The 25,525-nt window shown below is 34.5% G+C and overlaps 1 protein-coding gene across 1 annotated transcript in view; it reads left to right on the top strand.

The window, feature by feature from the left end:
• Nucleotides 1-25,525, top strand: part of Fs (Follistatin) — a 278,287-nt gene that overhangs the window by 229,673 nt on the left and 23,089 nt on the right. Inside the window, exon 3 of the mRNA XM_072539803.1 lies at nucleotides 24,677-24,871. Coding sequence (XP_072395904.1) covers nucleotides 24,677-24,871 — 195 coding nt within the window. The remainder of the gene's footprint in view (nucleotides 1-24,676; nucleotides 24,872-25,525) is intronic.

Genomic DNA, 25,525 nt, shown 5'->3' with positions numbered 1-25,525 from the left:
GGTTAGGCTCTAGTAATTGAAACTTTATAGTGGACAGTCAATAAAAGGGATGGATTGTATTGATCTCGTGAGAATCATAATAAATTTTATAATGAGCTTATTTTTTGGTTTCAAATGTAAAAATGAAAGGTAGTAGAAAAAAAAAATTATTAAAAAAAATGTATTTATACCGTTTTTATTTTAAATAAAAGTAAAGATTTGAAAATTAAACTGTTTATTTCCAGACTGGTATGAATAACATTTTATTCATCATAGAGGATAATATTGTATTATCATCATCATCAGGAAATTCAGAAAACTCTGGTGCTTCTGTAATTTGTACAGCTCTTCTTTTATGTTTCGCTGTATTCGATTCATACTGCATCGATGTATAAAAATAGTGATAAATAGGAGGAATAAATTCAAGAAGCGTCTGTAAATTCTTCCATTTCTTTATGTTAATTTTCGTGCAGTTATTTGCACTGCAAAATAATATAATTTTGCTATCAAAAGATTAATTCTTCTTTAATTTCCGATTAAAATTATATGGATGCTTATATATTTCCACCGCTTCCCGATATAACCGTGGGTAGTACTGTGATGTTTTATCCAGCATCTGCGTTTCTTCAAAGAGTATCCGATGTTCTCCGCTTCCCAAAGCGTGTTCGGCAAGGGCAGATTTGTCGATATGTCCTAAACTACAATTGCGTTTATGTTCGTTTATCCTTGTGTTTGAGTGTCTTTTCGTGGTTCCCACATATACCATTCCACATGTGTATGGTATTCGGTATACTCCAGCCGTTGCTAATGGGTCCTTCTGTTTGTCCTTCACCGATCTTAAACAGTCCTTGATTTTCTTTGTAGGCTTGAAAATGGTCTTTACATTGGCTTTTTTAAGTATTCTCCCAATTCTGTCTGTTGTCAAGGTTGTTCAAGGTCACCAATGGAGACACTGCGGACGGCAGCCAGATGGTTGGTGGAGAGCGAGTCGTGGGTTCGAAACTAGCTTTTGGAACCGGGAATGGGTCCAACGGACGAAATAAGTAAAGATAGGATAAGGGATATTAGAAAAGATACAGAAATAAACAAAAAGATAGATGGGTAAAATTACCAAAGATACGATAAGATAGAAACAGGGCGCTACTCAATTTTTTGGGGTTTAAAGAGAAAATTAAGAAACCTTAGAAAAGAAAAGAGATAAGGAAAGATATTTAGGTTTAGAGACCAAACCCAAGAAAAGATATCAACAGTTAATTATTAAATAAATTTGGTCAACACTCTACATAAACAAATAATAAATATATTAGGTGGACTCCGTCCATCTACTTACCTACGAAACTTAATCGGCCTGATCTTTTTACTGGTCAAAGGTATAGTAATATTTAAAGGTAAAAAGCAAATATTCAGAGTTAAATCGAAATCGAAAGGAAGGTTACTTAGGACATAAAGTATATCGAAAACCTACACACACGGACAGATACCTAAACAGGAACTCAAATCATCATTCAGGCCAAAAACAAGGTATCATCAAAACTCTGGCGGAAACGACTAAGAGAATTTGTGAACCACAGCATCTGCAAAGTGAACTTTATATTGAAAAAGCGCTCACCTTTAATGGTTCTACCAGAAGAGAAATACATAAAGCAATTAACAACGTTTCTAGAAGAAAGGACGAAGAAACAGCATGTATAGGCAAAGCGTTCTTGCCCTATATATCGGGGGTAACAGACAAAATTGGGCGAATACTTAAAAAAGTATTTAACGCCAATGTAAAGACCATTTTCAAGCCTACACAGAAAATCAAGGACTGTTTAAGATCGGTGAAGGATAAACGCGACCCATTAGCAACGGCCGGAGTATACCGAATACCATGCACATGTATGTGGAATGGTATATGTTGGCACCACGAAAAGACACACAAACACAAGGATAAACGAACATAAAAGCCATTGGCGTTTATCTGCCGTTGCCGAACACGCTTTGGTAAGCGGAGAACATCGGATACTCTTTGAAGAAACGCAGATGCTGGATAAAACATCACAGTACTACCCACGGTTATATCGGGAGACCGTGGAAATATATAAGCATTAAAAAAATTTTAATCGGATAGAAAAAGGAAAATATAAATATGGCCTCCGTAGTACAACTAGGCGTCAGTTTCAACTTACAAGCGAAGCAGTAACTTCTTCAGAAGATGCCAACCTGTAGTGTTGGTGAAACATCGAGAACTAATCTCAGAAGACAACTGCCTAAGAGCCTGAAAAAACAGCTTAACAAGGTTTTAATGTTGTTGTGCTGGCAGATGCATATACAACACATCCGTAATCAATTTTGAAACGAATACTTAACAAGTTAAGGCCATTTCTACAGGAAAGAATTAACTGATGGATATGACTTCTCCAATTTAACTGTTGATCAAATAGTATTCCTAGAAATTTTATTTTGTTTGTATAGAAAAGATTTTTGTTTTCAAGCATTAGATTCGGTTTATCCTCGATATGTCTTTTTGAAACTATTATGCATTTTGTTTTATCAGAGTAAAACCTGAAACCGGTACTTAGGGACCAATTTACTAGTTTACTTAAGTGTTCTTGTAATATTGGCGCCATACGATTAACGTTCTTGCCTTTAATGTAAATAATTAGGTCATCAGTCCCAATAATTAGCATATAGTCTTGACTGAACAGCTTAATAGTACTTAAAGGTGATAAAAGATGCAAAAATCTAGTAATAACTTCCAAAAACATTCGAAATTCTGTTTGTTTTTGGCATAAGATGAGGTTGCATACATTTCTCTACTGCTGAAAAATAAGTCATCTTATGTTTTTTAAGAACATACTTTGAAACTTGCCATTTAATGGCTTATAACTGAAAAGACAAAAAATCCAGCAAAACACTCAAAAACATTTGAAAACCGGGTTTTTTCGCTTGTTTAAAGAAATCTCTAGCTTCTCTGTATATGGTTTAAAGGTCTTTTGGACAATTTTTGAATGTTCTAAAGGACTCAATTACTTCAAATTATAAAAACCTATAAAAACCTTGATTTGAACTATTTTGAAGTCTATAAAATACGGAAAGTCCCCTAAAAATACAGTTTTTGGAATTTTTAAAGGCATTGGTTTACGAAAAAATCTGGTAAAAATCACAAATATATTTGTTTATATTATGTATACGCTTTTTTTGAAAATGTATAAGAATTTTTTGAATTTTTTAAATTGATTGCATCGAAAAAAAAAACAAAAACGAAAATATTATATTTTAGGGGAGGGGAGGGGATTACTATTACTGTCAGTTTATTTTTTCTAAACATACAGAACGTAAAAAAATATAAAAAATGAATTATTTTTGCCCATCTCAAACGGGGGTACCTTTTCTTTGAGTAAAGGTCTTCTTAGTTCTTTAAGAAAGAATAAAAAATTCAAAGCAAGAAGAAACCTCCTTGATAAAGGTTAAAACAGTGAAAACCATTTACCCATTATATTTATCCTTAAAAATAACCGTGCTATAATGAATATAATTCACATTACACGGCGATGGTAGGATATCTAATATCTCGTGCGAGTTTTATGTTGATTTTGAATGCTCTATAAAATAAACGTATAAAATTCAGATTTAGTATTATGAGCAATAAGAGTAGGAATTTATTCGCAAAAACCAAAGCATCGATGATAAGAGGTTACAGTTAGGCGGTAAACATTTTCTTTCTAAAGTTTTTGAGCATAAAGCTAAGAGATTAACACGGCACATCGTAATATTTAACAGTTATTTAAATAGGAACAGTTAATATATTAAAAGAAGAACTGTACATTGGCGTATCAAAAGTGTTTTTACAAGGGTTTGATAATATTTTTGAATAATTGTTTTCAAAATATGTTTAACGGCAGCAATCATTGCAGTGATCAAAAAGTAATCCTCCTTTATGACTTGTAGTGGATGTAATTAGATAATTAGATAATAAATCATATATATGAGTTGTTGAAATACACATTGATAGTAATAAGCTGAAGACAATCAACCAGTATCATGGAATAACAAAAATGAGAGTAAAATACACTGTGAGTAAGTGTCACATGTGCAACCCATTCATTAAATTATATTGTCTTTGCTAATTTTTCAGACTTTTGACTTCCATAATGGTTTCAAAATTTTTAATTTAATTTTAAATTAAAGTAATTGTCTTGTTTTGTTACCAAGTATACAAGCTAAAAAAAATCGTTGGATAATTCCACCTCAATCGGTGTTTCTATTCTAGGACCTTTTTTACTCATATTTTTAGCATTTTCTTCCCTGTTGCTCATTTTGTGTGTTCCTGCTCTTCGAAAATGAACAACTTTTCATATTCTACTACTACCTTTTCGCTTTACATGTCCGTACACATACTCCAATCGTCAGAGACGAAAATGCCAGGGAATCTCTAAAAATCATACGAACAAGCTGAATTTTACCGAGAATATTAATTTTGGGACCACAAAAATAATGAAAAAAAGTTTACTACTTTTACCCCGGGGATTTCCCCTAAAAGCCCCCTCTTATTACCCCTCTCCCCTTTTATTGCAATTTTTGCAACAACTCTTACATTTAATGTCTTTTGCTCGTGGGCATCGTGCCTTTTTTATAGGCATATTGTCACTGGTTGTTGCTGCATTACCTAGGACTCTTTTTAGAGAGTTTGAAAGAGATTTTACTTGTCACCTAACTTTCGTCTGTAGCTGCACCCAAGTAAATCCAATCTCTTCTACAAACTTTGATCTGTGAATTTTTTTAGTAGGATTATTAGAGAAATAAACAATGTGGGTATGAATTACAGCTGTATTTAGCAAATTGTAAAATATCCACAAGGGCCAACGACGACAAGTTCTTGACACTTTATATGTCTGGCATTTTTGGTCTACACTATCAACCCCACTCTTGGTCTTATTATAAAATAATATTATGTCAGGCTTATTCATATTTGGAGAAACTACAACCACAGTATTATCGTTTATGTGCATAGCTGACAATATGATTACATTTTTATTTTGGTTTGGGCAGTAAGAAACGAGAGTCATTGGTATTATTTGGTGGAATCCGAATAGAGACTGCCCAGGGACCTTATTAGTGACAAAGGATGGTGGTATCTCTTTCTTGTTTTTCCTGAGTGTGCCCACTAACGATAATTTGTGAGACCAATTTGTGAAACCAAATCATGGAAAAATACCACATTGTCCTATCGGAAGCCGCCCCCTTCCCAGCGCAAACCACACTGGCCCGCTGTCTACCAAACACAGAATTACTGCTTGAAAACCATAACGACCCGAAGCACTTATCGTCAGACATTGCCCTAAGGAAAGCCGCCCTAGAGACGATACACACCAAGTACCCAGCAGATGAGTGGCTCCACATCTACTGCGATGGATCTTCGATGCCGGACTCGGGAAGAACAGGAGCAGGATATGTCTCAACGTTCTTCAAAGGCTCTATAGCTGTGGGTCCCCTTTCACCAACTACGACGGCGAAATTGCTGCTATACACGAAGCTGCAAAAAATCTTGAGAATTTCCAACACCCCCAAAAAGTTGCCTTCTTCATCGACTGCCAAGTCGCAATCCTCGCCCTGTCGACAAATCGATACACCGACTATGCCAAAACAATATCTTGCCGCGTCCAACTATCGAACTTGATGGAAAAAGGGTGGTTGATTACTCTACAATGGATCCCTAGTCATGTCGGTGTTGAAGGAAATGAAGCGGCGGATGAACTTGCAAAAGAAGGCACTACTCTTCCGCAGCCCCCTAGCTTCCAATCGTACACATCAGCAAAGTCCACCATTAGAAGAGGAATTAAAGCGAAGATAAAAGAGCAGCAAATACAAGCCGGTGCTGGAAAATCTTGGGCCCACGTAATAGAGTCACCAATCCCTCGCAACTTGCCGAGACCCATTAGTGTAGCCGTGTTCAGAACAACTACGGGGCATGACTACCTGGCCTCCCATCTACATCGCATCGGCGTCCGTGAAAATGACAGCTGTTCACTATGTGATCAGCCCCAGATGGATGCTGCTCACCTTCCAGAGTGCCCAGCCCTGAAAACAGACCCACCCTTGGAGGATGAAGATCGCCTACGAGAAACGGCTCGTCTATACTGGTCAGCGCGCCACCAAATGGCTAACATGCCAAGGGTTGGCGTTGGCTAGTAAGTAAGTAAGTAAGATCATTTGTGAGACAGTAATATTTCTGCTAATGGTATGCTGGTATACCAGTTGTCCGTTGTGATGTTTCTTCCTGAACCGAAGAGTGCAAACGCAAACACAAACGCTGCACAATACCAATGGGCTAATAGCTCTTGAAAAAGACCGTTTGGCTGCTGTTTTGGAATCACATATAGCGAAAAACTTAAGGCCATATCGTGCCGGCTTGTTTGGTAGAAAAGAGCATCTACCCCTAATATTCAAAAGTTGTTCATCAATGGTTGCTAATTCGCCAGCGAATAATTTGTGAGACAATTATTTTTGAACAATTATTTTTGAGACAATTATTATAAATACTTCTAATGAGAGCAAACTTGTCAAGTAATACTCTCTCGTTTCTTAGAGAGTATACATATTGTAAATTATAGATATTTCATGAGAAAATAAAAACGATTGTAACTCATAGTTTTATAAAACGATTGAATTCCAAGCCTCTAAATATTCTACAAATCTTTGATATTCTTGATATTCCTGGATTTACAAATGCCAGATAATATTAGTAACCCAATTAAAGTACGAATTTCTATGTCATTGGTTTCTTTGCAGTCTCTCTTACGTTTATAATTGGCGGAGAGTTTATTGATAAATACGAGTATGTTGGTACTTTCTGTAACTTCTGTGATTATATCTTCAGTTATAAACAAATTAAAACATTCAATGACGGACTTACTGTTTCTGGCTACATTTATTGTTCCTGGTAGATGGGAAATTAGATTATGGCTTCTAGTTCTCACCTGCTCACGACTCTTCTCCCTTTTTAGCATTTAGTGACTTTGTCTTTCCCAAGGTAAAAACGATTTTCGCCTCTTTCTTGTTCTTCATCACTTGTCAAATCATCGTCACTAGAAGATTCAATCATAACTTCATGCTCACTATCTGGTTCAGAATCACTCCGTATTTGGGTCAATTATTTATCTGATGGTATTTCGTCATCGCTCATACATTCATCAAATAGTTTGAGTAATCGCGCTGTAAACTCATATTCGCTCATTTTTCCTAAAAAGTAATAATGAAAATATTATATAGACACAATACATGTTCAGACTTCCATGCAAGTGTAAAAAGAATAATATAAAAGAATAAAATATCGATAAACAAAAAAAACTAAAATAAATATCCATGAACAAAATGTAACTTTACTCTTCGCGGGGTGTTCGCAACATCCCAAGCACGTTCTTACGATACAACGACTAAGAGTACACTGATCAGATTCTTCTAGGTGGTAAGAGACGACGAAAATGTGCAGCTACACAGGCGCACGGCGACAATGGTATTATTGCATAGAAAATGTTAACAGCTATATAGGCATGGGGTATACTTTTTTAAAAGTATTTTTAAAAATAATTCACAAAAGAATATTTAATAAATTAGAAGAGGGCATAAGCGCCACACAGTTTGGATTCAGAGGTGGACTGGGAACACGGGAAGCTTTGTTTGGTCTAAGTGTGTTAATGCAAAGATGTTTGAATGTAAACCAAGACCTCTACGTAGGTTTCATAGATTTTGAGAAGGCCTTCGATAAAGTCAGACACCAAAAGCTGTATGAAATCCTAAGAAGCAAAAAAATCGACAGTCGCGACATTAACATCATATCCAGGTTGTACTGGGGACAAACAGCAAAAATCAAAGTTGATAATGAGTTAACCGAAGAAATTGAGATTCGTCGAGGTGTGCGTCAGGGTTGTGTGCTTTCTCCACTATTATTCAATATATATATAAAACAATATGGAAGCACTCCTAGAGCAAAACATTGGTATGAGCATTAACGGAGAGTTAATTAACAATATACGATACGCTGATGACACGCTAATAGTAACAGAAAACCTAGCAAATTTACAGTTTTTGATGGAAAACATAAACACCCATACCAAAAAGTATGGTCTAAAACTAAACATCAAAAAGACTAAACTCATGATTGTAACAAAGAAGCTATACGCCAATGTGAATTTAACCATAAATAATCAGCTAGTTGAAAGAGTTACGTCCTACAAATATTTAGGGGTTTGCTTCACTGATACTAATGACCAGACAAGAGAAATCAAGAGGCGAATAGAGATAGCGAGACAATCGTTTGTCAAAATGAAAAAGTTCCTATGCAGCCAGGACATAAATATAAACTTAAGAACGAGAATGTTAAGGTGCTATGTTTTCTCCGTTCTGCTGTACGGCATAGAAGCCTGGACACTGAAAAAGATAAACATTAACAACATTGAGGCATTCGAGATGTGGTGTTACAGGAGAATGTGGAAAATTCCATGGACAGAAAGAGTAACAAATCAAGATGTTCTGCTGAAGATGGGGAAGGAATGCGAAGTCATAAAAACCATACAAACGAAAAAACTGGAATATCTGGGCCACATAATAAGAGGAGAAAAGTACTCTCTGCTTAGACTCATAATCCAAGGAAAAACCTCAGGAAAGAGAAATGTGGGACGTAGGAGGATTTCCTGGTTGCGAAATTTAAGGGAGTGGTATGGGTGCAGTTCAATACAGTTATTCAGAGCTGCAGCCAACAAAGTAAAGATTGCTGTGATGGTAGCCAACCTCCGATAGGAGACGGTACTGCAAGAAGAAGAAGGCATGGGGTGTTCACAAAACCCCGCGCGAGTAACGGAGGGTTATATCAAGCGTTTTTTAAGCATATTTCAAATGCCTCACATTTATTGCCAAAACTGAATTTTTAACGTCAAACTGATACAAATTTTATTGAACATTGACTTCCCGCGCGTAGCTGACATTCAAAATCGTCGGTCGCTTCAAACGTTGTCTCTGAGAGAACGGTTCATTCTACACAAAAAGTGTTAATAAACATTTTTTTCATAATAATTTATCACAGCTACAGCTTCTTAGTAAATTCTCTCGTACAGATTCGTAGTAAATCGATTTTTTTGCCTTTTTACCTCCCTGCGGTGGAGGTTTTAGGGGGCAGCACGGGAATAAAAGTGGTAATTTTTTTGCATCTTTTTTGGAGCCCCAAAATTACTATTCTCGTCAAAATTCAGTTTCTTCGTATGATTTTTAGGGGTCAACTATCTGACGACTGGACTAATATACAAATATTTTAATTAAAAAATTATTTATAAAAAGGTATATGTATTCAAAAGCACCAAATTTAAGAATTAAATGAACAAATTTAAACGGTAATCGAGTTACAATTACATTAAAAAAAAGTGTTTTGCACATAATTTTACCATTCCCCGATGTGCTAATGTTATTATACTAAAATTGACACACTAATATTCCTAGTAACATCTTTGTGGCAAATAACTCACTACCAGTTGGCGTGTTTTTCGGTTGTGGGCAGTAAACAGGCATATGTCAACACTTCATAAAATTTTTCGATTTATAACGAACAATAAATCTGAAAGTCGTATAGGACAGGGTCATCGTATCACCCTTAAATGTAATAAAATCATTCTCGGGCAATTAACGTGTTTGTTATCGTCTCAATTGGTAGATTTTTTCGAGAAAACATATTAATGGGGCATAAAAAATATTTAGATATGCAGAACCGCAGCGAGACTAATTAGAATAGAAAATTATACAAATTGATTAAGGAGTTGTTCTACGGAAAATTATCATAATAATTAATATTAAATAATATTAACATTAAATAATTAAAAACACCTAGTCATATATTTAAACATGATATTCGATTTTATACAATAGAAGGTAAAAATTGCATTAATTTCTTTCCAATATTTGGTGTATTTTTATCAGTTTATTATCCGATTTCAAACTCGCATAGTTATTTTTTCGTACAATAACATAGACGAATTCCACATTTTTTTTTTATGTACATAAAGTACCTTGACAACTATGGTCATTGGTACAGGAACAATAGTATTAAATATATAATAAATAATGAAAACAAATAATAATTATTATGTCTATTTTCTTTAACATCTTCACAATAAAACGAAAACAAATATTAAAAGCGGCACAGATCACAATCGCTGGGTGCTGTTGAAGGCGTAGCTTCCACTACTGTAGCCACCTTCAGGAACAGTTTGGTATGTCCAAGGGATCATATCGCTTCAATCTCTTCGCTTGTTGGTTGTGAAGAAGATTGTTTGACAGGATATCAGGATGCACGCACAACCTGTTTTGATATTGTTCAGAAATTCTTCTGCACTCTTCAGAGACTGTTAATACCTGCAGATCTCTATGTAAGGCGTCATTCTGGATATACCAAGGGGTATTTGCGATTGTTCTTAGAGTTTTAGATTGAAATCTTTGTATTTTCATAACATTAGATTTGCTAGCTGATCCCCAAAGCTGTGAACCATATGACCAAATTGGTTTTATTATAACTTTGTATATCAGTAGCAAATTGTCGATTGATAGGTGTGAGTTTCTTCCCAGCATCCAGTAAAGTTTTCTGTAAAAAATTCCTAGTTGTAGTCTTTTCGTCCATATATGTTTGGTCTATGTTAATCATTTGTCCAGATGAATGCCTAGATATTTTACGTCATCCTTTTGGAGTAAAGGATGTCCATCGAGGTTAACTTGTAGACATATACCTCTTCTTAGAGTAAATGTAATATGTGTGGATTTTGAAGGATTTACTTTAATTCTCCAGAGTTTAGTTAGTTTAGCTAGATGTTGTAGCAGTATCTTTGATGCTATTACTGGATTACCATGAGATGTTAGGAAACCAGTATCATCTGCAAATGTTGCAAGCGTAAGGTTATTGCTTGTTGGTAAGTCAGCCGTATATATCAGGTATAAGATCGGTCTGAGCACACTACCCTGAGGTACACCAGATATGATGGAGTAGAATTTTATATAGGTTTCACTATACCTTACTAGATATCTTCTTTCTGTAAGGTATGATTTAAGCAGTTTGAAGTAACTGTAAGGTAGATTTTTCTTTAACTTATACAGAAGTCCTGTGTGCCATACTTTGTCAAAAGCTTGAGAGGCAATCTAAAAAGTCTGCAGTACAGTATTGCTTGTTTTCGAGGAAACATGAGATAAAACCCAACAAGGCGCAGGGATACGATCTTATTACAGGTAAGATCTTTCAAGAACTTACCCATGATTGCTACAGAATAATTACTATGATCTTCAATGCTATGTTACGTCTACACTACTTCCCTTTGCAACGGAAAGTGGTACAGATTATACTCATTCAAAAACCTGGTAAAGATCCAAAAGAGCTCAACTCATACCGACCGATTAGTTTACTCCCCGTCATTTCTAAGATTTTTGAAAAACTTCTGTTGGGAAAAATCAAATTATAATTTGGACAAAGAGAGTCTTATACCTGACCATCAATTCGGATTTCGTGACCAACACGCTACAATAGAAGAAGTTCACAGATTATACACAACAATAATGTCTATTAGGTTAAATCTTGTGTTAGAGTTTAGCGATTTTTGGAAAATATAGTTTTCGGAAAACACATAATTATATCACTTTACCTATTGTCTATTAGGTTAAATCTTCTGATAAAGTTTAGCGGTTTTTAGAAATTGTATAGTTTTTGTGATCTCTGTAGGGTTTGTTGAGCATTTTCTTAAGAGTAGGTTTCAAGTCCAGTGCTTTATACAGGTTGGTGAATTGTTTGCAGTCGGTGAGGATGTTTTACAGCCAGGTAAACATTGCAATGGTGGCAAGTTAGACGAGTTCCAGAGGGCATCAAGAAACCATGGGTAAGTTTGGTGTGCTTTATTCGGAATGAACGGTTGGATTTCATGAAGAGTTGTTTTGCTCTTTTGCCATAAGGTTTGCCAAGTATCCTCTACTGACTTTTTGAAAACGAGTTTGAGATTGTTAGCTAGTTGAATTAGTGACTCCAGTACTATGGTTGGTAGCTTCTTTGGCAAAACCATCTGCTTTTTTATTACCAGTAATTCCAGTATGAGAAGGCAGCCATATGTAAAGGGAATCTGAACAAATGGCAATATGTCTCTTTTAATAGAAAATGCATTTAAAAGTCAACAGAATACTATATAGTTCACCTGTGAAAACACTGCATATTAAGGGTAACAGAGATGATCTTACAAATTCATTTTTAGTGGTTACTGCACAGCCATCACGTGGTAGTTTTAGAAGCATCGGTACAGCGAATTAAATCATATAAATTTTTTTGTATAATTTCTAAAAATGCTTTCTTATCCTGGATGATAACTTATGATTCTTTAAAACTCGGCTGCCTTTTTTCCACTTAAAACGGCTTACTTAGCCTTCATGATGCTGTTATTAAATACTATGTCACAGCATTCAGCAACAAACCGGCGATTATCTCAACGTATGTTTCCTCGTTCAGGCCTTGCTTTATTCTCTCCTCCTCTATGGCCACGCCAACCTCTCGTTGTTAAACTTGTAAACTTGTATCTCCCCGTACCAGTTTTTTAGTCGCAGTCAATCCAGATTTCTCCCTTTGCGGGAACTTATTTATCACGTCGAAATCGATAACTTCGCAATTTAATATTTTTTTCAAATGATTCCTCAAGTACACTTAGGTAAACAAACTTCAGATCGGTGTGACGTAAGAGCCAGGGGCGTTTAACCAAACAACTTCAGATCACTGTTGCGTACCAGCCAGGGGCGTATAAAAAAAATTATATTTAAATATTATATAAATATAAAATATAGTTAAAGGAAAAAATTCATGCTACAATTCAATTTTTGAATTTTCGCAAAAAAGACATCATGGCCCTCATTTTGGGTGGTGGCACTATTTTTCCTTCAGTTTTATTCACAAGAAAATTTCATACATACCGAAATCTTTAAAAATCGTACAAGCCGTTTCCGAGGTAATTAAGACGTTCCATACTTAAAACCCACCCTGTAGATTGCGAATGAAGGGAAAAACAAAAGGATTATTTCAAAAGTATGGAAAAGGCATTTATTTTCGTTTTTAAAAAGGTTTGTAGCTGCTTTTGAACATACTCTACAGTGATGTTAAGTTGCGACGTTTTTACACCTCCAAATCACTATTGTTTCGCTCATTCAATTTTTGAATTTTCGCAAAAAAGGCGTCATTACACTCGTTTCGGGTGATGGCACTATTTTTCCTTCAGTTTTAATCACAAGACAATTTCATACACACCGAAATCTATAAAAATCGTTTCCAAGATAATTGATAATACTCAGAAGAATTACAGGAAACACGCTGAGAGACCGAATAAGAAGTGACGAGATCTGAACAAAATATAATATACAGGGTATGAATGATTAGACATTAAATACAAAAAAAAAAGATATACCAATCACATCAGTGGAATGGCGGACACAAGTGACGATAAATAACCAGGGACAAATCACCAAGTGCTAAAAGAAGTATTGGTCGACAGAGCAAGACATGGACAATCTTTCGACAGAGCAAGACATGGACAATCTTCCAAAGACGCAACAGCTGGCCAATTAACAAAAAAAATGATATACCAATCACATCAGTGGAATGGTGGACACAAGTGACGATAAATAACAAGGGACAAATCACCAAGTGGTAAAAGAAGTATTGGTCGATAGCGCAAGACATGGACAATCTTCAAAAGATGCAACAGCCGGTCAATTAACAAAAAAATTGGATATATAAATGAAGAAGAAGAATAAGAAGAAGAAGAGCTTGTTTAATTAAAGTTTGTTTCATATGAAGTTTACATTTTTAAATGTGTTGACAGTTGACATGACAACTCAAAATAGATAATAGAAGTCACAAAAGTTCATAGAAAAATCACCCTTGTACTTTTGTAAACTAAACACGATTTAAAACAGATTGCTGGTTTTTACATAACATATTTAAACACACTCAAAACAGCGTAGTGTTTTTAAAGCTTACTAAAAATAATATACCTACAGTGTGTCAATTTTAAAACTTACAATGGGCTATATCTCACGAATAAAAGCTGATATCGAAAAATGCTTGAAACCGTTTCTAGGATAGTAAGAGGGAACTAAAATGAAATGAAAGAGAACTCACCCTCATCAACCCCCTAGGCCCCACCCACTACAACTAAAAAAGTTTAAATTGCAAACGCCTATTTGTGACACATCATTGAAAAAACTATAAAAAATGCTATCCAATTGTATAAATAATAATTATACAGTGTGAAGCAGTAATTGTGAAACATTGGCTTAAATGGAAAATTTAATGAGGTTTTTGTTGATTCTGTTGATGACCCTGTATAATTATTGTTTAATAATTATACAGGGTGTTAATATCAGCCGGCTTACTATGACATTTGTATTTGTAATGCTATCTCCCAGACTATTATTTTTAATTATAAGTGCCCGTCGGATTTTTTTTGTCAAATAAAAACTTAATTTGCCGTATTTGAAAAACAAGTTGAAAACGTCTATTTTTTGGGTTCTGTCAGATTCAATAATTTCTGGTTTATTTGAGAATTATTAAATGTCGTTAGTTTTCATCATTTGTGTGATCGGTATTGTCATTCAGCTCTAGTTGTCACGATGGTTTACAGTAAACCTGAACGCGTGACGATCATTTTCATATTTGATAGAACCTTCCAGAACCAGTGTTATTTACGAACAGCTCAAATATTTCATGAAAGACATCCAGACAAAAATGTAAGTCACGTGAAAGTCCGCGATTTAGTTGAAAAGTTTGGAGAAACGGGATCAGTGTCAAATAAAAAAGGGATGCCCCAAGATTACTGAATGAAGCATCCCAAATTGAGGTCCTTGGAAATTTTGCAATGAAGCCTACTGCATCGACACATCAAGTATCTGCAACGACAGGACTTTCACATGAGTCGGTTAGAAAGGTGTTGAAATTACATAAGTTTCACCCGTACAAAACACAAATTCTTCAAGAACTAGGCGATGATGATCCAGACCGACGAATTGAGTTTTGTGAACTCATGACTGAAAGAATTCGCGTTGAACCGAGAATGTTAAAAAATATTTGTTTCACTGATGAATTTACTTTTATGCTGAATGGTAATGTAAATAAACAAAACTGTCGGTACTGGAATGATGCGAACTCACATCTATTCAGAGAAGGTCACACTCAATATCCTGAAAAACTGAATATTTGGGCAGAAATATTAGGCGATGCTATAATTGGCCGCTTGTTCATACCAGGCGATTTAAGTGGCGACATTTATCTCGATATGCTGGAAAACACCATCGAACCTTTAATTGTACATGAATTAGAGAACCAAAGGGACGATCAAAGCAGCCTAGCTCTAGACGAAGATTCGCTGCACTTCCAACAAGATGGAGCACCTCCTCACTATGCAGCTCCAGTTAGGCACTGGTTAGATACTAATTATCTGAAGAAATGGATTGGAAGGAGAGTTCCTATTAAGTGGTCACCGAGGTCACCAGATTTACCGTCACCTGACTTTTTTCTATGGAGTTACATAAAGTCAGTTCTTTATAAAACTCAACCTGCGTCACTTGGGGAATTGCGAGAAAGAATTACGCAAGCATGTCGCGCTATTACTAGAACAACATTTGCCAAAGTTCGTGCATAATTTGAAAATAGGCTGATTATTGTTTACAAAACAACGGAACCCACTTTAAACATTTACTTAATTGACATTTAAAAAATTGTTAGTTCAACAAAAACCTCATTAAATTTTCCATTTAAGCCAAAATTTCACAATTATTGCTTCACCCTGTATATTTATTATTTATACCATTGGATAGCCTTTTTTATAGTCTTTTCAATGATGTATCACAAGTAGGGGTTTGCAATTTAAACTTTTTTGATTGTGGTGAGTAGGGCCTAGGGGGTCGATGAAGGTGAGTTCTCTTTCATGTCATTTTAGTTCCCCTTTACTATCCTAGAAACGGTTTCAAGCATTTTTCGATATCAGCTTTTGTTCGTGAGTAATAGCCCATTGTAAGTTTTAAAATTGACACCCTATAACATTTATGTGTAAATGTCTTTATTCAAATTTATTACAAAGTATTTATTTCTTCGTTTAGTTTAATAATCTCGGAATATATGCTTAGATTTGTAGATTTGTACTAACGTTTACATAATATTTAATCCATAGTTCAGAACAATCCACCCCTGGAAACTATTACGAGAGAAGCTACAGGTCGGTCGCCGCGCCATGCTAAAATTTTATTGGCATGTTTTTTATTTGATCATGAAATTCCGTGGCTCTTATTTATTATCATTTATTTGAAAGTTATTTTTGTTTACTTTATTAGTGTCTACAGACTCTTCAAATGTGTCTTTATGAACAAGTAAATATTAGCCGAACATAAATAACAACGTTGCATCGGTATTTACACTGCGGTTTTTTGTACTCTTGTGTACAAATTGCATTTGACGACTAACACGAAAAAAAGTTCAGACAAAATTTCGACACAGATACTTTTGAACTTAATTTAATACAAACTATTGCATTCCTTTTTATTAGTAGATAGTTTATCTTTTTCTTCGTCTTCACGTTTCATATATTATGTTCTTAGATAAAAGGTCTTTTTTGGTATTAGGAAGGTTTCGCATGCAGCCAAAATCATTAATTATATTATTTTAATAAAACAAAATACAGTGGTGTTGAAAAGTCCTGCATCACCTAAGCGCCTTATAGTTTTTGAGGTTTTTTTCTATATTTTCGCTAATTCATTTTAAGTTTGTGCTTGCAATTAGCATTATCGGTATACTTACTAATGTTTTTTTAATTCTTCTTCTCTTCTTCTACGGCACTACAGCCCAAAATGAGCCTTGGCCTCCTTTATTTTTTGCCTCCACCCTTGTCTGTCTGTGGCTGCTCTTCTCCATACACGGACTCCTAAAAGTGCTTGTGCGTCGCTGCTTACTGTGTCTTCCCAGCGCTTTCTTGGCTTTCCAACTGGTCTCTTTCCCTGCATTCTGGCGTTCAGTGCTCGTTTTGGTAGCCTATCCTCTCCCATTCGTATCACATGTTTTTTTAATTACTAGCTCAAAATTCTACAAAAAAGATTAAAATAATCTGATTGAAGGGATTTCCCATAATCCGAGAAAATTATGAGGTGATTATTAAGTCGTTAAGTACTATTAAATAGAATCAATGACAAATTTGCCACATATTTTGACTATATAAACACTGTAGTTACCCTAACACATTTATTCGCTCTTTGATTTTTGATAAATAGGTCAAAATGTCATCCCAGACCAAACAAACTAAATTATCGGTCGAAAAGCATTTTAAAATTATTTTTCACCATAAAAACGACAAATCGAGTTGTGAAATAGCATCCGCAGTAAACTGTAATCAATCTACAGTGATTAGAGTCATTAAGAAGTATGCTGAACAAGGAAAAATCGACGACAGACCGCGTAGTGGCCGACCAAAGAAAACTTCTGTTCGGGATGACGCTGCGTTAAGAAGAACAAGTCTGGCAGACAGAACCCTTAATTCCACCCAATTGACGAAGCTGTGGTCTGAATCTACAGGTGTAAGCGTGTGCACTTCCACTGTGAGAAAAAGGCTGCTTAGTTTTGGACTTAGAGGATGTAAGGCACAGAAGAAACCACTGCTTTCAGAAAAGCAAAGATTGCACCGTTTGAAATGGGCCAAGGAACATCGAATCTGGACAGCAGAGCAGTGACAGAGTGCACTGTTTAGTGATGAATCCACTTTCATATTAATAATCATGCTGGAAATGCCTTCGTTAGAAGATTTCCTGGTGAAGAATTTTATCCAAAATGTGTTCTTCCACAATTAAACATCCAACCTCCGTTATGATTGTCTCTGGGATGATGAATGCTACCAAATACATTAAGGTACTACAGAATAAGATGCTGCGTAGTTTGAAAAAAGCTGTTTGGCAAAAGACCTGTTTGGCGAAGAAAAATTTATATTTCAGGATGATAATGCTCTTTGCCATAGAGCAAAATTGGTTAAAGCTTGGATGGAGAGTAATGAAATTGATTTATCAATTTATCAATTATCAATATGTCTAGACAATTTATCAATATGTCTGGACATTTCTTAATACACTCCAAGACTTCGAAGATAAGTTTCGCTTGTTTAAAGTTTAGGAATATATGGTGGATTTATATCGTATTTCATAATATTAGCAACTCTTTTCCCCCTTTTCAATTTCTCCTAATGTGGTAATGGCGCCTGTGGTCGATAAAACGCCATTTTTAGGTCTTTGGGTGCTCCTTGATTTTTCTATATCTTAATTTGTCTCATATTTCGTCCCCTTGGTTATACTATATTATATTTTCTTGTTGTTTTAATAGCGTTTTTATTTATTATTATTAATCTCGATCGTCAAAGCATTACAGTTTTAAGTTTATGTGTTAAACGCACAAAAATACCAATTCATTCTTCATTTAAACTGCAAATTGAACAATGAATCTACTCATTTAATACCAATTATCGATTTCACACTTAATTATTGGATTTAAAGTTTTACTATTACGTATTAGATACAGTAATTATAATAATGCTTCACTTAATTCTACAAAATTGTTTTTCATCGTCGTGCAAACAAACCGTATAAACTATGTGATATTTATAACCTAGACTTATCAATGAATAATAAGAGACTGGTGAAATATTTTTCAATAACTAATTAATTAAGATAGTCTTTGAAAAATAAATTCTGGTTAAATAGTGTTGATAACTGAAGTCTATATATTAGATGATTTAAAAAAAAAATCAGTATAATAACAAAATATTCTTATAGTGTATTTTTATGTATGAGAGAGTAATAAAACAATAAATTATATATGCAAATCCCTAAACTGTTGATACGGGTGACTCAATGAAAAACAGATATTTGTCAACAAGTTTACAGAAGTATATAGGAAAACAATTTTAAATTGAGTATGACCACCAGGTATAAAGGTTGGAGCAGAATAGAATACAATAGTTGTGAGGATTACTAATCCCTAAATAAGGTTGCCAGTGTCGGAGTGATGGAGGTTAACAGGTACTAATGAATTTGCAAGAAATGTAAGATGTTTATTTTATTGGTTATATATAACCAATAAAAGTTTAATAAGTACCTACCTATTTGCAAAATAAAGTTTAATTCTTTAGATAAAATTAAACGTTTTATTTTATCTATTTGCAAAATAAAGTTTAATTCTTTGCCTATTTGCAAAATAAAGTTTAATTCTTTAGATAAAATAAAACGTTTTATTTTATCTGAAATGAGTGCATTCCACGAAGTAAGGGTTTCAACAATCAAACATTTAATTCTTTAATTCCAGGAATCTACGACAGTAATTGACTAGATAATTACCTTCTAAACTTATTCCACAGAAAATGTGATAGTGGGTTTTTCCATTTTGTACATAGGAAGGTCCAAGTGGCGTATTCAAAATTCTTAACAGTTCACTAAAAGTAGGTACTTCAGTTGCAAGGTGCAGTTTATTGTGTATACTAGTGTTATGGAAAATTTGGAAGTGCCGTGTAAACGCCGAAAAATTGGTCCTCTAACAGTTAATGAAAAAACATTAATATTTAATTGTTTTAAATCATTTACAGACAAACGTTTATGTGAAAGTGTTGATGAGACCGTTGAGTTAGTTAGCAGTACACTTGGTGTTGGGAAATCTACGATTTACAGAGTTATTAAAGAAGAGAAATGTGGTAGTTTTCAAATGCCACGTAATGCTCCAGGGAAACCAATATTTCAAATAGAATATCATTTTAAAGAAGGACTTCGACGGAAAGTGCATGAATTCTTCTTTAGACAAGAATTTCCAACATTGGATAAAGTTCTTGTCTCAGTTCGAGATGATAAGGATTACCCAGAAATGAGTCGAAGTACGTTATGGAAACTTTTAAAAGAAATAGGCTTCCGCTGGAAAAAGAATCCCAGAAAGTCTATTTTATTAGAAAGAAGCGATATTGTCATATGGAGAAGACATTTTCTAAGAACCATAAAGGAAATGAGAAACCAAAAAAGAAAAATATTTTATCTTGATGAAACATGGATCAACGAGGGTCATACACCAAATAAATTTTGGCAGGATGAAACTGTTACAAGTCAAAGGCACGCTTTTGTAAATAACTTATCTACTGGTTTAAACCCACCATCAGGAAAGGGACGCAGGCTGATAATAGTACACATTGGCAGTTCAGACGGTTTTGTTGAAGGTGGTTTATTAACTTTTGAATCAACTCGTACCGGTGACTACCATGAAGACATGAACGCTGATGTCTTTCAAGAATGGTTCGAACAAATGATAGATCTTCTTCCTAAGAACTGTGTAATAGTAATGGATAATGCAAGTTATCACTCCAGACTTATAGAAGGACTGCCCACAACCAAGTGGTTAAAAAAAGACTTGCAGAATTGGCTGAGTTCAAAAAATATTACGTACCATCCCGGATCTATAAGAAAGGAACTTTATTCGTTATGTGCCCTTCATAAAGAAAAATTTAAAAAATACGAAATTGATGAAATTGCCAAAAATCGTGGAATGACAGTACTTAGATCCCCACCATATCATTGTGAATTAAACCCGATTGAACTGGTATGGGCACAGATAAAGAGTGAAGTTTCAAGAAAAAATACCACTTTTAAAATTCATGATGTTAAACAGTTGTTTTTGGAGGCCGTAAATAATGTAAAACCTGAAAACTGGGAAAATGCAGTAAATCACACTATTAAAGAAGAGGAAAAAATGTGGAAGCTGGACAATATTACTGATAAAATGATCGAGCCAGTTATTATAAATCTTGGTTCTGAAAGTTCATCTTCTGAATCTGATTTGGATTTGTAACAAGTAGCTGTAAGTTTTATATTAATATTTTTATTCATCTAGTTAACATACCTTAGACGGTTTTAAAAACTCTTTTTCTCTTTTGTAATTTTTAAAAATTAAAAAAAATGTGAATTTTTTAAAACCCTTTTTAATGTAGGCCAGTCAGTTCTAATATAGTGTGTGATAAAAGAGGTCACTTTTGTTTACATACACATAACACTTTATAACACTGAAATAATTCATTTATTTTTTACAATTATTCAAAGTAATTTTTCAAATAATCTTGAGCACGCCCATGGAGTGGTCGGAGCTACCAGTTAAAATTATGCTAATTACTCTCTTGTTCATAAAAATAAACTATAATTATAGCAGTTCTGAAACTTTTTCTTGTGATATGTACAGACCAATTAATACTTAGCTATCAATTTGATTAGTTATAGGAGGTTGAAGGAGGGTTGTAGGGTTAGGTTAGTAGCCTGCCATATATAAAAATAAAAAAAAAATAAAAAGACAGTCAAGATTTGATTTCACGTACAAAGTGTCTATGTATCTGTTTATACGTATTTCGCCCTAATAGGGCTCATCAGAACAGCTATTCATAGGCGTTCTCAACATGAAAAATAAATCTTTTCTGTCTTTAAGAAGCAACACTAAAATGGCTTCGATATGAACGCAATAGCGACATCTGATAATAAATCGGTAAAATAGTTTCGAAACACAATTCAGATTTCTGCCTTAATCTGAGCCTTCTAAAAATTGCAAGGCAAAACAGACGTTGATAAAGATCTTAATAGATAATAGATTATTAAAGCCTAAATAACTGAGATCAGGAAATAGAAAAAGAGTTGAGAGAATATGAAATGGATATCTGCGCCCTACAAGAAACAAAGAGGGAAAGTAAAGGACAGACGCGGCTTGGAGAATATTTACTAATATATAGTGGGGTTCCGAAACAAGAAAGAGCAAAGGAAGGTGAAGCAATAATGATCAAAACAAAATATAAAGATAAGATTAAAGAGTGCCAGTACATATCTCATAGAATACTTTTAGTAAAAATTAGGGCGAACAGCAAAATTATTGACATAATAGGGATATATGCACCAGAAGACTGCAAACCTGACAGCGATAAAGAAGAATTCTATGATGAGCTTCAAACATTAGTGGAAAGAGAAGTGAAGCAAAATGAATTACTTATATTATTGGGAGATTTCAATGTCAGAATAGGAGACGAAGTAATACCAGGAATAAAACAAAGGTTTAATGAAAGAGTTATCAATGAAAACGGAAAGAGAATGGTGGAATTCTGCATATCAAACGAACTAAAGATAACCAACACATTTTTTGATCATAAAATTCAACACAAACACACGTTTGAAAATACAAGAGGACATAAATCAATGATAGATTATGTGGTCACAAACAGAAATATTCACCATAAACAGATAGTGGATGTGAGAAGTTTGACATCACCCAATGTGGAAAGCGATCACTATTTGGTACTTGGTAAAATTATATTCAATGAAAAATGGAAAGAGAAGCTTAAACAAACCAATTCAGAGGAAATAATAAAAATAGAAAATTTGAGAGATGACTCCATAAAATCATTATATCAAAAAAGGCTAGAACAGAAAATACAAATGGAGAATATCGAAAATGAAAGCAATGTAGAAACTAGCTGGAGAAAAATATTCTGGATGCTGCCCGAGAAGCACTTGGAACGAAAATAATAAACAAAAAGTGGTCAACGAAAACACCATGGTTTACACTATAATAGAGGTTAAACAAAAATGTCACCAAAAGAAAGAAAGCTTTCCTAAAATATAAGTCAGAAAAAACGAATGAATCATATGAAGAATATAAAAGAATAAGAACTGAAATTCATCAAATGGTAAGAAAAACAAAAACAGATTACTGGGAAAGATTCACAAAAGGACTAGAGATGGATTTCTATGGACAACAGAAACAAGTATGGCGCTTCATAAGACAACAAAGAAGCGAAATGAAAGAACTAGTTGAAATAGAACACATACAAGTAGATACATGGATGGCCTTCCTGACAGAAATGTTTAAAAAACAAAACGAAGAACCATTACCAGAAACGCCAAATATAATAACAGAGGAAAAGACCTAAATCTCCCAAAACGATGTGAAAGAAGGAATAAACAAGTTAAAAAACAAAAAGTCACCAGGAGAAGATCAAATACCAAATGAACTCTTAAAATATGGAGGTGATCACCTTGTACAACAACTGCAACTTCTTATTAATAAAATAATCACCACGAACAGAATACCAGATGAATGGAGGAGAGCGATCATGGTGATGTTCTTCAAAAAAGAAGATAAGAAAGACCCCAATAATTATCGAGCAATAAATCTATTAAATACAACTCTCAAATTGACAACAAGAATAATAGCGACAAAAATAAACGAACGAATATCTCTGCAAGAGGAACAGCAAGGATTTCGGACAGGAAGATCATGCACGGATGCAGTTTTTGTAATAAGACAAATAAAAGAAAAGTCGCTGGAATACAACAAACCAGCATATATGTGTCTGATAGATTTGAAGAAAGCGTTTGATAGAGTGAGAATTCGGGACGCGATACATTTATTATATGAAAAGGGAATATCACTGGATTTAGTAAAAACCATTGAGAATATATATAAAGATAACATAGCTATGGTAAGATGTAAAGGAAAACTATCGCAACCTATCAAATATGAAACTGGCATTAGACAAGGAGATTCGCTAAGCCCATTAATATTTAATCTGATAATGGATGAAATCATAAAGAAAGTTAAAAAAAAGAAGAGGATATAGAATGGGAGAAAAGGAAATAAGGATAATATGCTACGCCGACGATGCCATAATAACAGCCGAAAATGAAGATGACCTACAAAGATTAATTAAAGAATTCGAAGATAAGGCGCTCATATACAACATGGAGATCTCAACAGAGAAAACTAAAGCGATAGTGATATCAGCGGAATCGAGACAATGTAAACTAGCCGTAAATAACAAAATAATAGAACAAGTGATGGAAACTGAATACTTGGGAATAAAACTGTCAAGCTACGGAAAAGTGGAAGAAGAAGTACAAAAACAAGTGAACATGGCAAACAGAGCAGCAGGATGTCTCAACAACACAATCTGGAGAAACAAATACCTCACAACGGAAACGAAAACCAGGATATATAAATCAACAATAAGACCGATAATGACGTACACAGCGGAAACAAGAACAGATACGGCGAAAACACAAAGATTACTGGAAACAACAGAAATGAAAGTCTTACGAAAAATAACAAACCAAACTCTAAGAGACAGAGTAAGAAGTGAGGAAATACGAGCGAGATGTGGTATAGAGGAAATAAACGCGTGGGCCAAAAGAAGAAAAGTGGAATGGAATCAACACATCGAAAGAATGGCAGAAAATAGAATCGTACGAATAGCAAGAGACAAACCGCCAAATGGAAGAAGATCATTGAGACGACCGAGGAAAAGATGGTCAGACAACGCCAATTGAGGCTAAAAACCGAAGTAAAACAGGCATTAAGCCTATTTATAAAGTAGGAAGAAGAAGAAGAAGATTGCTAAGACAATGAATAAGCGGTATTGGCATAAAAATAAATATGCTAGGTAATATTAAGAATCAATATTAAGTAGCTCTCTGTTGGGCAATCTATTTATTCCGATTCATAAACTCTAAAAGTCAACATTGTCGCCCTTTATCTAAAGTACATACTTCGAACTCAAATCCACCCACTATAGATCTTAATGCAGAAGTAAACACCAATAACTTAACATGTAATTTTTTGTTGCAGGTGGTACTTGTTGGTCGGCCATGGTACGTAACGGAAACGGGCGTTGCACGGAACTTCTTCACGAGAAAATGTCGAAAGAAGATTGTTGCTCCGGACGCTCTGTAACGACATCCTGGTCGGCAGAGGAACTTGATTCTGGAACGTTGTTTTTCTGGAGAATACTAGGTGGTGGAGTGCGATGTTCTTCATGTCGAGGTAAGTTTAAGTGAAGCTTCTTGTATATAATCCAGTGGACAGGCAGCAGCCAAGTTTAAGATCTTGCATTTAGTCTTATCGTAAAGGTTATTATTTTCCTCGCGTGTGTATAATCCTGAACATCTCAAATACCTGTTGTTTAATTCTAAGACTCTATAGCAATACTTTCCACGATCTATCAATACAAGGTAGATATCCCGACTGCCTTTTGAAGATTGTTCTATTTCTTTTCTTTAAACACATAAATTTTCTAAATAATAATGGGCCAGAAACCAGTTTTCCTCTATAAATTCTATCTGACTTTCTATTCTTTTTGATTATGCGGCCAACAAGGCTACAGTCTCAGCTACACAACTTATAACTATAACACCTTTATACTTTGCACAAATCTTTTGTCTTTTTTATATTAAAAACACTTTGTAATCAATTAACAAAGTACATTTTTTCCATACTTTACGATCTCTTTATTTAAGTTAGCTGACTTTACTGTCCAACTTTACTATCTTACTTCTTGCTTTACTTTTTTTAACGCTTCTTTAAATTCTTATACTGTTATTTTAAGACATTAAGTGTTTTATCCATATATATCTCTTGCTTCATATTCTTGTCCCACTAATACTCTGGTCAAAAGATGGTGCTAGTACCCAGAGTAAC

Source organism: Diabrotica undecimpunctata, chromosome 8 (assembly GCF_040954645.1).
Source record: "Diabrotica undecimpunctata isolate CICGRU chromosome 8, icDiaUnde3, whole genome shotgun sequence".
NCBI lineage: Eukaryota > Metazoa > Arthropoda > Insecta > Coleoptera > Chrysomelidae > Diabrotica > Diabrotica undecimpunctata.
This window is presented reverse-complemented; position numbering and strand designations above follow the sequence as displayed.